Source organism: Ptychodera flava, chromosome 22, assembly GCF_041260155.1.
Source record: "Ptychodera flava strain L36383 chromosome 22, AS_Pfla_20210202, whole genome shotgun sequence".
NCBI classification, from domain to species: domain Eukaryota; kingdom Metazoa; phylum Hemichordata; class Enteropneusta; family Ptychoderidae; genus Ptychodera; species Ptychodera flava.
This window is the reverse complement of record NC_091949.1, coordinates 15,559,966-15,572,984: the sequence shown is the minus strand read 5'-3', so window position 1 is coordinate 15,572,984 and position 13,019 is coordinate 15,559,966. Positions and strand designations below refer to the sequence as shown.

Sequence of the window (13,019 nt, the reverse complement as noted above, 5' to 3'; positions counted from 1 at the left end):
GAATTTGACCTCCAAATACCAGAACCAAACTGAAGCAGGTAGTGCAAATTAATGAAAATTATTACAACATTGTATATTATAATGGACTATGTATAATTTTATCTTGTGATCCGATATCGTATCGTGCGGCTTCGCGCTATTTGGTCACTTATGTTTACGTTTGTTCAACGAAAGCTATCCGGAGCGAGTGTAAACAAAGCTGGGCAGTGAGTTGTTGGGTTTTTGTGGTCTTTGTCCGGGGTCATCACCTCCCCAAAACTCTTTTCAGTGCTTGTAACTGTAATTTTTATTATCCATAAGCGATGTGACAGTGTGTATATATTTGTCCAAAGTCATTTTTACGTCGAAATTCGGGATGTTGTGAAGTTAGACTCGGTTGATACGATGAGTCACGCGCGAGCTCGTACAACCAGACCCAACAGCAGACGCGTAGTACGCGAGCTGCGAGTGACTCACACACAAAAGAAGCCCATCAAGTTCATGTTGGACAAAGACATTTTGGAAACTTGTGGGTAACTTTTTTCTTCACCACCAGATTGTTTATTCTTGTCGCAGATAAATGCTCGAAGTTCAACGAAGGGAAGAAGAGGGGAACGATTTTATTTTCTATTTATACGTCTGTTGTGTTTCGAAAACCCGCCTAATATAAGAGCTGACCAAGAAGAAAATACCCCAATGGTTTTGGAGCCAAACTGTTAAGTATGGAAACCTGTATACACACATAGGCATAATGGTGAAAGAGAGAGAAACATGCCTAGCTAATCCTAATTTCACTGAATGGATTTTGCAAGCGATTAAGAAAATAAAAAAACAGAAGCAGCGACCATCAGAAGAGCGCATCTGCAATGTCGTCAGTTCAAGCCATGGTCTCAGCAAGGACACTATTCTTGAACAACTCGAACTGAGTGTACAAGATGGTAACGTGTTGAGAGTCTATAACAAGGGGGTTGCTTCATACAGGGATCCAGCTCAAGGTGGCACCATGAGGAGTCGTACCGTGCTTATCAAGAAAAGTACGGAACTCTTCAGGTTCATCAAGGCTGCCTTGAAGGATTTACGAGAACCAAAAGGATCTTCTTTTCGGGGTATTGAAAAGTACATACGAGAGAAATGCACAGTAGAACTCGCATCTGGCGTAGACTTGAACGCTCAGTTAAAACTTGCGTTAAAGCGTGCAGTCCAGTCTGGTAACTTGGTGAAACAAGGACGTCACTACAAACTGCCCCTAAACCGTAGCAGCAAAGCAAGCAATGGGCTAGAAGTGGGTAGCTCGCGTTCGTCAAGCCCAATGCCAGGTAGCCACTATGCTGATGATGATTCAGATTTTGGTGACTGGTCTCATAATAAGGTAAGTGGTATCTTACTGTGAACACACAAGTAAAAATAAAAAGCTCAAGAGAAAAAACGAAAAAAATCACCTTCAAGAATAAAATACAATGTGTTTTTCTATTATTTTATGTCTGACTTTAACAAAAATGTTTTGAGACACAAAAAATCAAGGATACCTGAAATTTTATGCATTGGTACATTTATATATTGCTCATCTTACGAATGAAGAAATAAGTATCTTACAAAATAGTTAATTAGTGCATCAGAATGTGAGAATAGTGTATGGAGTTCAATACAGCAGCTTGTGAATGTTTGTATGTGCACGCCATGCATAGTAACTTCGCGTGAGCATGTTGTAGTACATGTGCCTTCATGAATGAGTGTAATCAATATGTTTGGGTCAAAGGCTGGAGTTGAAAGGGTATTCCCAAATCACAATCCTGTCTGCTGGGAGGGGCCTTGCTCAATGAGAACTCATTTGTACCTTAAGTGGCTGCCCGCCAATATTTTATTGAAAGCCATTCATCTGTGCAATGAAGAGGACTCAAGTGTAATAATATTTCAATTCCTCATAGAACTTGACAATGGGGAGGAAAGTCAAGCATGCATTTTGCATGTAAATTCAAATTGAAATCATTCCCAGGGAAACAAAGAAAGCCAATTTGTGTAATGTATACCTTAAATCCAACAGTATCACCTTATTATGTTTTATTTGCCATACAACGTGCACAAATAATGTATTTTACGCGCACCATTTTCTCTCATGTCATCTTGTATTGTAATTATTTTTACGTGATTCAAGAGGTTTCTGGTTTGTGATATGCATGTCTGTCATATTATAGATGAGATTTAATTTCTTCATGACCCTATCTATTGATTGATCACAATTACTTAATCAGTGTTTGTAGCTCTCGCGGGAATCGGATCAAGTGAATAATACCCATGAGGAGAATCCATATCATGGATAGGCAAGCTGCCGCTTTTGTTGGAATAGCAAATCTTGTATCAAATCAAACAGGCAGAGAAGGGTGCATCATTTTGTTAAACACATTCATTGGTGTTCAGAAGTCAGAATGAGTATGTAGTGGTATTTATTGACCCTTCACATGTATTTTCTGCTGTCTTTTCAAGACCAAATGTGCAAAAACAGCAAATTGCAATTTCGCTTTACTTACTGTCTTGCTACTGTGTTTCTTGTGAGTGCTGTCAATGATTTAGTGTTGTTTATGTTGTGTTTTGTCATCTTGATGATTCCAAGCAGTCACTTTGCCACGTCCGATGGACCCACTCACAGCAAGGATGTATTCTAGTGTCAACTGATACCTCCTCTGAAGGCAGCCAATGCCCCAGTGTGTGTGTGTACAGACTTTGTTTTTCTTGGATGTGTTTTGATGGGAATCAGGTAGCATACGGGGATGTCCTTGGATGTCCTCGGGCCATGTACACATCCTGTCTAAGTTTAAAAGTGTTAGGTAACAAAAGCAATTCTTGAGGAAACCACTAAGGAGGGAAATAGAAACCTCAAATCAGGGATCAGCTTCTCTTTTATCACCAGGCTATATCCTTTTGTGGTATTTGAACTGTTGATTCATGAGAAGCCATCAATGGCTTGGTGACATCATGTCACAGCACTTTCTCCATCATCGCAGCGAGACTTTTTTGTGCATCTCTGACATATTATAGAGGGACCTATTCCATTTCATTGCTGCAGTAGTTCATTTGAATACATATCAAGATATGGTAGTCTAGTTTTATTTTGTTAGAATGAATTATTGCTTTTCATATAGAAGTTTATGATTCAAGGAATATGGTAATTCATTTGTATGATTCACTTGTAAATAAATCTGCAGCAAATCCAATATTTTGGTGTGCACAGGTTTACTTACCACCGATAATACAAGAGAATTATTTATCAAATCAAAAACTTCTATGAAAAGCAATAGTTCAAGACTTTGCATTAGAAGACACATACAACTCTATTTGCTGTAAATTGGGAAAAAACCTGATACACTTGTGTCAACTTTCATGTTATATTTACCATGATAATTCAACCATTTCTGCAAGAAATGGCTGAACAGAACACCAGCTTTATTGCAACACACCAATACTTTCAACAAAATTTGACCTGCATTTCTGTTTTCTTATTCTGAACATCATTTATTCTAAACATCATTTATGATTTTATCTATGGAGTTTTTTTTACATAAAATTTTATCAAAGATTTCACAGTGTTTGAATATTTGCTGACAACGAACTTTGCTGTCATCAAAGATTCATGATACACAAATGTTGAGTGGATGTCTGCTTTGAGCTGCTGACTGTTGCTGTCCATACATCTCTTGCATTGGTTGTAATTTTTTACTTTATTATTGAGTTTACACTTTGTTTGGCAAACATTATGAATTGTGCATCCTGAAGTGGACATGGGTTCATGAAGAAGTTTAAACATTTGGTTCCTGCGACCGTAATTGTATGAACATTTGTACCAATTATTGGGATAAAGAAGCCACGACTACACATGGAGGTTGCAACCGCACGCCATAAATCAAAGCTTATAGAAGCATGCAAGTGACTAGAATTACAGCAGAAAGAAAGTTGCCAAACAAAACCTGCCGTGTCAAAGTTCAGAGTTAAAGTCTGCTTCAGAAGATACTGCTGTGGATGGGATTGAAGAGCTGTATCGTTTGAAAGGTGTGAAATGTGATCCTCAGTGAAAGAGAACACCGCAATGTTTGGCTGGGTTTGACATTCCACACAAGGGCTATTTTCTACTGGACAGATACTTGCACAGTCACTACGCAACTGTGTAGTGATGTGCGTGATCTCCAACGTAATAGCCGTTTAGGAGACGGCATTTCAGAAAATATCCACAGGGTGGAACTTAATGATGTGCTGGGATGGTAGGAAAGTACAGGAATTCAATGTATAGGCACATGATGTTTAAAGTGTGGCAGGAATGATACATCTACGAAGAAGAAAAGACCAGAGTAGTCCCTGCAGCTTCTTTGAATGACGTGATTGTTACTGTTAGCAAAAAGCAAAATTCATACCATAACAGTATGTGTGACACTGACTTGTAAGGACAACTTCTCACCATCTGTTTATTGATGTTAAATGACGCATGAGCAGCTGAGCTCGCAAAGTTGCAGGTTGTCTTTTGGATATATTGATGGGAAAGCTGTATGGAATTATCAGGGTTGTTGATTGCCGGCATTGATATTTTCAGAGAATATGAATGTGATCAATGAGCCGTTCTATTGCAAGTTTTGGGGTGAATTGTGTATCATTGCAAATACTGCAGTGACAGGCTACCCACACATTTTTCAGAGCCCTTGTCATTTCCAATGTAAACAGTCCATGTCTTTTTTTACACACTTTGCTTAAAGGATGCCACTTCACCCTGATTGTCGTTTAACAAATCTGTGATCGATAGCTTTTCTGAATACAAGCCACAGCAAAGTTGCCGCGATAAGGGATGATACCATGAATGAAAAGAACACACAGACAGTGCTATTATCTGTTGGATCATCTATCCAATTAATGTATTCCTGAAAACAAGCTGTCAGTTGATTCATTTCATACACAACTATCAGAGATCGAGTACCTTTCTGTAGTTTATCCTCGTGGCTGGACAAATGATTGGCGATGATATATTTATTGGAAGATATTCAGCATAAGGCGATGATTAAGTAAATCTGGATTTAGCCAGCAGATTCAAATTTCAAGCCTTTATTTGAAATGTTCCAGTTGCCCATCCATGTGATAAGAGACAGTTCTGTAGCGTCGAGAGTGCCTCTCTGCACACAAACAGCCAAATGTTTTCGGTTTATGGAGTATGATACAAAGGCTGGTATTCATGTTCAGGCCATATGTTTTTGTGAATTATGTGAAGTTGAAGTACCCGAAAGAGTACAACCAGATGGCATTAGAACTCAATGTACAATGCAGAATAATGCACAAACGTTAAAAGCCCTTTCTGTTGAGTATTTACAGCATATTAGAATCTGCTCAAATCTCTGAAAGGTGAGATGCATTTTGTCACAGTATTTCTACTTTGTTAACAGTGTTATTCCCGTAAAGCCTCCAAAGTAAGCCACTCAATAGGTGTCCAACTCTTCAGCTACTGTGGCTTTGTAGTTGTTCATCCTCCTTGCATGGGATAAACTTCCGTTCTTTTAGCCATCTTCTCCGGTAAAAAGATTTTGCCTCTCAATATATTTCACTCAGCATTTGCTCTCAGATCCATGAGTTGCAGTTCTCACTTTACAAAGTCTTATGCCAAAGAAATGAAAACAATAATACAAACAATATTTTTGCTCTGATTTTTAAAATCAATTGTGGAAATTTTCAAAAAATAACCAAGAAGAAACCTTTTACATTTTATACACTTTTACATCTATTTTAAAATGTGCGAGATGACAAAACTAAATATCTTTGTTTTTGGCAGTGGAATTTCAATTTGATAGATGTGGGAATAGGCCATTTTCATCACAAGGTGGTATGTTCATATCATATATGCGGGGGGGGGGGGGGGGGGGGGGGGGGGGGAAGACACCTTTCATTCACCTGTTTGGTTATTCAGCTGTGAGACTGATAATTTGTTGTCTATGGAAACTACAGCAATAACACACTGTAATTAGCGGAAATGAACCAAGTCAGTGAAATGATCTCTCAGCAGCACTGTGACCAGACTATCAATGTGTCAGTGCCTATAATAAAGCATACTTTTTTTTCGCTTGTCTGTTATCGATCTGTGTAACTTTTAATTTCCCCTAGGTACAGGGTATGTGTCTATCTTTCTCTGGCAGTGAATCAACTCATTGCCTATGCCAGGCCATGCAAGGACACCGTTTATTGACAAAGTGAGCAGTGATTTGCACGGGTTTCATGTGAATGAGGCAGACGAGAACACACAGTGGCACACATGAAAAAAAAACAACAGTTAACAGTTTGAGTGACCTCATGTAGCCCACAGCAGCATAAACATGTGATTGAGGAGACTTGCAAATATCCAGCGTAAACACAGATGTAGGTGTTGTTATCACTTTGCAAGCACCAATGAATCCCAAGACACTCAGTACTTCTAATTGATGCTGTGTTTGTCTTCCTGAAATGCGTTCTTTGACCGATTAAAGAAAACAAGTGTTCATTATCCGCAGTCATGCCCATTTCCCTGCAGACCGGTGTGTATACATATTATTTCTTTCCTCCAGTGAAGAAGCCTAGATGAACCGACATACAAAAGGATAAACCAATTTTACATGCTACTGTTTCATCAGGTGAAAGGTCTCCGCAAGTTATTGCCAAGATTTCATTGGTGTTTTGATATTTTGATGAGAAAAATACTTATATAATGTCTGATATAGTTTCTGTTGCAAAAAACAGCAGGGTGATCATAACATACTGTCAAGGTATACTTTTATATATTTAGGGTGATTGAAAACAGTAATTATGAGATAACCTTGTTTGTAAACAGTTTAAGCAATCATAGTGGTGTCATGTGACTAGTGGATACTGCAACATTCTGTGATTTATATTCTCTGATGTTATTTTTAGCACCTGCCCTGCTATTCAGAAAACCATGGTTGATGTTTTCAAGGCCATTAGCAAATCAAATATGTAGTCTGTTAAGCCCAGGACAGGCCAAGCCATTCCACAATGGACGCTGTGGTACTGAACAGTTCTGGCCATCGGTATGCACAACACGTAGCTCACAGACAAACACTTGTCTGTGGGGCATGTACATAATCCACTGAACTGTTTTGTCAGTGAAGTAGAGCCTCAGAGTTTCCGCTCAGAAACAATCAACACCCATGCCCTTTGTGAAACCCATGCAGTATTGCATCTGTCAACGAGAGCTGGCCGATCTGTGTATGGCAACTGTAATATGCTTAGCCAAACTATTGACATATCGGAATTGCTTTTTGTGTGGCATGTACAGAAAATGCTCCACAAGGATTTCCCCCATTGAAGTAATTTACGTTCTAATATATTCACTGTGTACAGAATCCAATGATTGGGGGTGTCTTTGGTCAGAAGTGTAGCACAGAGCCGATATCCCACTGTGAATGCTTGATCTGATAACACACCATTCAGAAAAACCATTGTTGAAAATGTCAGTCTCCCAACTGCAATGAGAAGAGAGTATTTGACCCATATGGTGAGGTGACCATTTCAATTGATTGCCGCTTACTGAGCAGTACATGTATATTAAAGGTAATCCTATTAGGGGTGTGGGCCATCTTTGTATAGTTAGTTTGTCATTGTGACGAAAATTTTTCAGGTGTATTAACATCAAAGTATGTGAGATGGACATTAGTAAATTACACGATAGTACGGCTGTTCTTACACTATACCTTGTGAGCAGTATTCAAACTATTCACAGTCAAGCATTCGTTTGTTGTAAGGTACAGCGGGCAAGCCTTGAATTGTACTGTAGATTGGCTTTCGAATGTACAAATTTAGTAACATCACTTGTGTATTTATCCAAAGAATTAAGTTCTTAGTGGTGACCCACTACTAGAACCATTTTTCATCATGTCTCCATATACATATGTGCATGTTATACGTATTGAATTACAGCAGGCAGAAAGTATCACTGTTTGGCTATACCAAGTGTAAATACAAACAAGCATATATCAAGCATTGCAGCCACTTGTGTACAAGCAAGCACATGTATGAAGTGTTAAAAAAATCATCCACAATCAGTGGTAGCGGTTTGTAAAGACAGACACAATGGCGTTATTTGTTCATTGGCCAATCTTTACCTTTGTCACATTGTTAATATGGTGTCAGCTTTAGGCGGAGGAATTTGATGTGTTTTGTGTTGTCCACACAAGAGTTATAAATTTTGTGTCAGCTTCATGTCAATGAAAAATTGATGTAACAGGCCTGAAAACAGCTTGTGCACACCAACCATTCAAGTCAATTGTGATGGTGTTTGATTTGCTGGCAACTGCTGTGTGTGATGAAATATCAAAACCTGTGACATTGATAGGAAAATTTACAAAATACATCTAGGTCTCTGTTACATTGGAATGGGTCCACTTGTAGTTGTGAAAGATATAATTTAACAATGAAAGAAAAAAATTGCAGTTGTCTTTGTTGATACTTAGGCTGCAAATCTATAAGTGAAAGAAATCAAATCTGTGCTGATGTATTTTATAATTATAAAAAGTCAACGTGGAAAGAATGCACTATAAATACTTGAGCAATGCTGATTTTTCCATTTCCAAGATTTTGGGAGAGTAGGTTTTAACAGTTACAGTTAGCAATTATTAGGGATGAGCAGTGAAATATAATTGCATATTTGTATGAAATGGATGATGGCTTTTTATGGCCAAGCGTTGCATTGGTATTTATTACAAGTGACTTGTGCGCCAGTGTAACTGATTGATGGCTCTGTGTACAGTACACACAATATTGTATCAATAAATGATTTTGATAGCCGGCAAAGAGCTATCAGTCTAATACCAAATCTGTTCTCTGGTTATTACATTCCCAGATTAGCTGCCAATCACTATTGTACTTGGTAGTTTGCATGTCAGTAAGTTGATATTGTGCGACATTCGCCATTCAGAGTATTTAGTGAATTTTTTTTACAGATTTGTTCTCTATGGAAGTGGTCTTTTCAAATCAAATAATCTCAATGCAGAATAACGCAGCATGTCACCACATGTCTGCAGTCTGAAAAGGTATAATTTTTGTAAAGAGGAAAATACATGTCACCAGGGATGAAGTGGTATTAGTGTCTAACAGTATCGTTTTATTCTTGTATTCACCTAAAGCACAGGAAACCAGTTCATACTTTTCATCAGGGTATTATGTCACCGTACATGTACACGTACGGTTATTGAATTGTTTGCTGCAACAAAAATAGTGAACATATTACAAAAAGTTACAGCAATTGTCCCTTTTCAAATAAAGAGATGTTCATAAGCTTCTTTAACAACAAGGGCTGGGAAAAAAAATGATGCAAGTCTGGCTCCCGCATATTGTTACACATGGACGTGGGTCTTTATCTTGATGGCTGATAAACCTCAGTAAGCAGACAGACACAGAGAATACCAATTAGCTCGTCCAGAGGTGACATCCAGATCGCAACTTCATCTTGGAGTCTGCTAACAAACCGAGTAAATTACTGTCTTCTGATCCGTGCTGTGTGCAGAATTTCAAGCCTCCTTTGGAGACTGTCAGCAGCACTTGTCGGCGACTCCAAGGGTGTCTCGATGATGTTCGGAAAGAACTGTGATTTTCCGTGGATTTTGTCTTGTATCGTCCATGGGGGATGGCAGGCATCTTTAGGCAATTGTAAATTTTGAAAGTCAATAGAAAATTTGCTTCATGCACTTCAGATCTGACAACACCATAGGGTTTCATTTCTCATGCGGTGGTACAAAAATACAGGCTTTCTCTGTCACAACAATGAATAAATCATCTGAATAAAATATCACAGATCAGTGATGGCATTACAACAAGTACATTTATCTTCTTTGCCCCTTATTATCATGTTGAAATATAAAGCACTCGCCTTGAAAACACCACCTTTGTGTACAATAGGCAATGTTACTGTTGACAAATGAATTCTAGTATAGACTGAAATTCAGTGGTCAACAATAACATCAGACATACACACATGCACACAGGCAGTGTTTAACAGCTTTAATGTCAGACGTTACAGCATTGTTCTAGGAACAAAATTATCAGATGAGATTATTTCACAATTATTTAATGAGACTATTTCACAGAACAAAATATTTGAAAAAAACCAAAATTAAAGCTTCCTGCCAGGCAGTATCACTCTCCTTCTGCCAGGTCAGTAAAAAATGGTTTTGAGCCATGTTTTTTTAACCCACTTCACTTGATCTGTTATAGCAGCTTTAGTCCATAAAAAAATAATGTTTACAGTGTCTCTGTTTTCAGGGGCCTTCAAATGTTCAGTTTGTTGTTACAATGCACCATATGGGATATGTTATGCTTCACTAGCTCATGCCAATTTGACCTGATGGTGAAATATGAACTTGGCAGGATAGGGTAGACCAAAATAAGTATAATACAGTCATAGGATACATAACAGGCATATTGAATCCATAGGACATCAATAATGGAGCTTGTATCAATCTCTAAAAAACTGTAGTTTATTTGTGACAAGTATGATATAGATGTATGTGTCACTCAGCAAATAGTTGTTTGCTCAAAGCAGTTAATCTCAGAAAGTATTGTGGGCTTTAGCGTTTGCTCAGGAAATATGTCCTCTAAATCGATTTCCCAGATTGTGTACGTCGTCAGTCTGACTAGGGGGAAGCCATCCACATCGTTTGCATTAGAGTGAAATAATATCAGAATGGATGTTATTCTTCTGTGGGGAAATGACATTCTGTAAGTCCACTTGAATGTCATCATACGATCCTATCTGATAAGGAGAAAATGTAATTACATCTGACAAAAATTGGCGAGATTCAATCAGGAAAGCGGAAAGTGATGTCGTGTCAGATGTATTATCGCTAAAAGGAAAATAATCCCAACTATCGATAATCAGGGCCATTTGTAGTGTTAATAATGTATTTTCTACCCTTCTATGGAAATTACTGTCTTCAGGCGATGGCCAGCGCTGCCCTGAAGAGACAGGGTGTGAAGACAAGTTCCAGCAGATTTTGAAAGTTATTAAATGTAACAGACATTTTCACAAGGGGTGGATTTTGATGATTGTTGCTGGCAGACATTCATGTAATAATTACAAGGGAAATGGGTGTCATCACGTCGTGCTGACAATCAGCAGTTTGATTGCCTGGTGAAGTTGTCCGTGAAGCCAGGAAGAGAACGATAGTTTCTCAGAGCAGTTGAGTACTTGTAACTTGATCTATGGGCCACAACCTTGCTCTTCAGGTTCATTAACACATGAAAGTGGCCACTGTGTAGCCGGTGCAAAGGGCAGTATATATGGGCATAGCCTCAGGCAGGCCATTATGGCAGTATGAACACACAGATTCTCCAGGGTAGTAGGCCTTGATCTGTCAGATGGCCTTCAGCATGAAACTGAAAACAAAGTGTCTTTTAGATGTGGGTCTCTACCCAATTGAACGCTGAAATACTGATTAGCACTGCTTTTCTGGCCAATATACACCGACTTTCATGCGCTTGTTACTAATCTTCACCGTAGACTGATATTATGTGATTCAGGACACAGCGCGAGTTACTTTAACTCGCCCGCTGATTAAATTATCTGGTAATGCTGTTACCTCTATCAATGAGCTGCTTTGAAGACTTTGCAAAGAGGAAAGCTGCCTTTTCAGAACTGTATAAGCTTACCGTCCATGTCTTTTAGCAGGCCATATTGGTATCATTGATGGGTTATGGACTCAATATATAGCATACAAAGTCAATTCTCACTCACCGCAAAAAATACTCAGATTTGTAATATCCTAAACCATCTAAATATTATTCAGAAGGAATAAAAAGAAGTTTTACATTCAACATGCATGTTAGTCAATATTCGCTGAATATATATTATAGGCTATAAAAGCGAAATTAGGTATCATGCATACACAAGGTCTGGCAATAAATAGAGGCAAGACCTTGATGTAAGGGAACCCTATCGTTTTGATAATTCAGTCTGTTATCAAATGCATGACTATCTCAAATCCGTTGTGATCATGCACGCTTTTTCCATATCACCTCTCCTAAGTGTTTTGCAGTCGCACCAAAGAAAGAAATATTAATCCTCTTTCCAGGCAGATGAGAAGACTATTTATAGCGGGTAGTGCAGAATTTGAAGGGACTCGCATTTAATTCACCCCTGAAGATTTCTGTTGACCGGCTGAAGTAATCACACTAGGTTTCTAATCTGTCATCTTAACTGAAACCACTGACAGCTCGTTGATGTTTCATGATGTGCTTTCAGGTCATGGAAGATGCGGTTGCCATGGTGACCGCACCAAGATGTGGCGAGTGTTACATTTGTGTCGTTTGGGCAATGAGAGGATATTTAAACTTCCCCGAGATACTTATCTGGTTAAGAGTGCATGTTCAATTTAGAAAGAAATAGGCAACCTCTTCATTAGTTGGCGTCGGGTTTCAATTTGCTACAGATCCTGATCTCAATGCAAGTGTTGCCGTCGTCGCTCATGAAAGCCCCGGGAAGACTTTGCCCATATTCGCAGGCTGTGTTTTAAATTTCAATGACATTTAAGGGAGCCAGCTTTTCAGTTTGTATAATTGACTCGCTACCATTGCCATTTGGCCATATCGAACTGCCTTGAGGGAATTTGATGATTGCGTGTATTTGTATCGGAGCACATATATGTATATATAACATTTAGAATCACCACTTATCCCGGATAATCATCTAACCTTTTCAAAACCCGACTCCCTGAGAGTTTGTTCCTAAATTATTTACCAGCTCATTAGTGTGTAAATTTTTTCTGTCCGCAGTTTTCCTTCCCTTCTGTTTAACCTGTAGTATAAAATCAAGACCTGCGTTCGTTGTAGCATTTTTAACATTAATACAGCCAATCTAAATAATGCAAGGGAATGATAAACCATTGATTATTCATCGAAACCAATTAACTCAGACATGAACTGAAGGAGCTATACTTTTGCCTCTCCTGCAGTCTAGGATCAACTTAACAATAAATTGTGTAAACTCGTCAAACTTGATAAAGACGGCCTCTCGCATACCTGTCGAGATATCA

General features: G+C 38.6%; 1 protein-coding gene across 15 annotated transcripts in view; it reads left to right on the top strand.

The window, feature by feature from the left end:
• The window catches only part of LOC139122786 (histone acetyltransferase KAT6B-like), a 43,861-nt gene that overhangs the window by 473 nt on the left and 30,369 nt on the right, over positions 1–13,019 (top strand). For 12 of the 15 annotated variants that reach the window (XM_070688508.1, XM_070688504.1, XM_070688500.1 and 9 more), the window contains exon 2: positions 556–1,348. In XM_070688508.1, the coding sequence (XP_070544609.1) occupies positions 731–1,348 (618 nt within the window). In that variant the 5' untranslated portion in view covers positions 556–730. Of the gene's footprint in view, positions 1–535; positions 1,349–13,019 lie in introns of all 15 variants that reach the window. The other 3 variants (XM_070688502.1, XM_070688497.1, XM_070688493.1) reach the window with 1 other exon arrangement.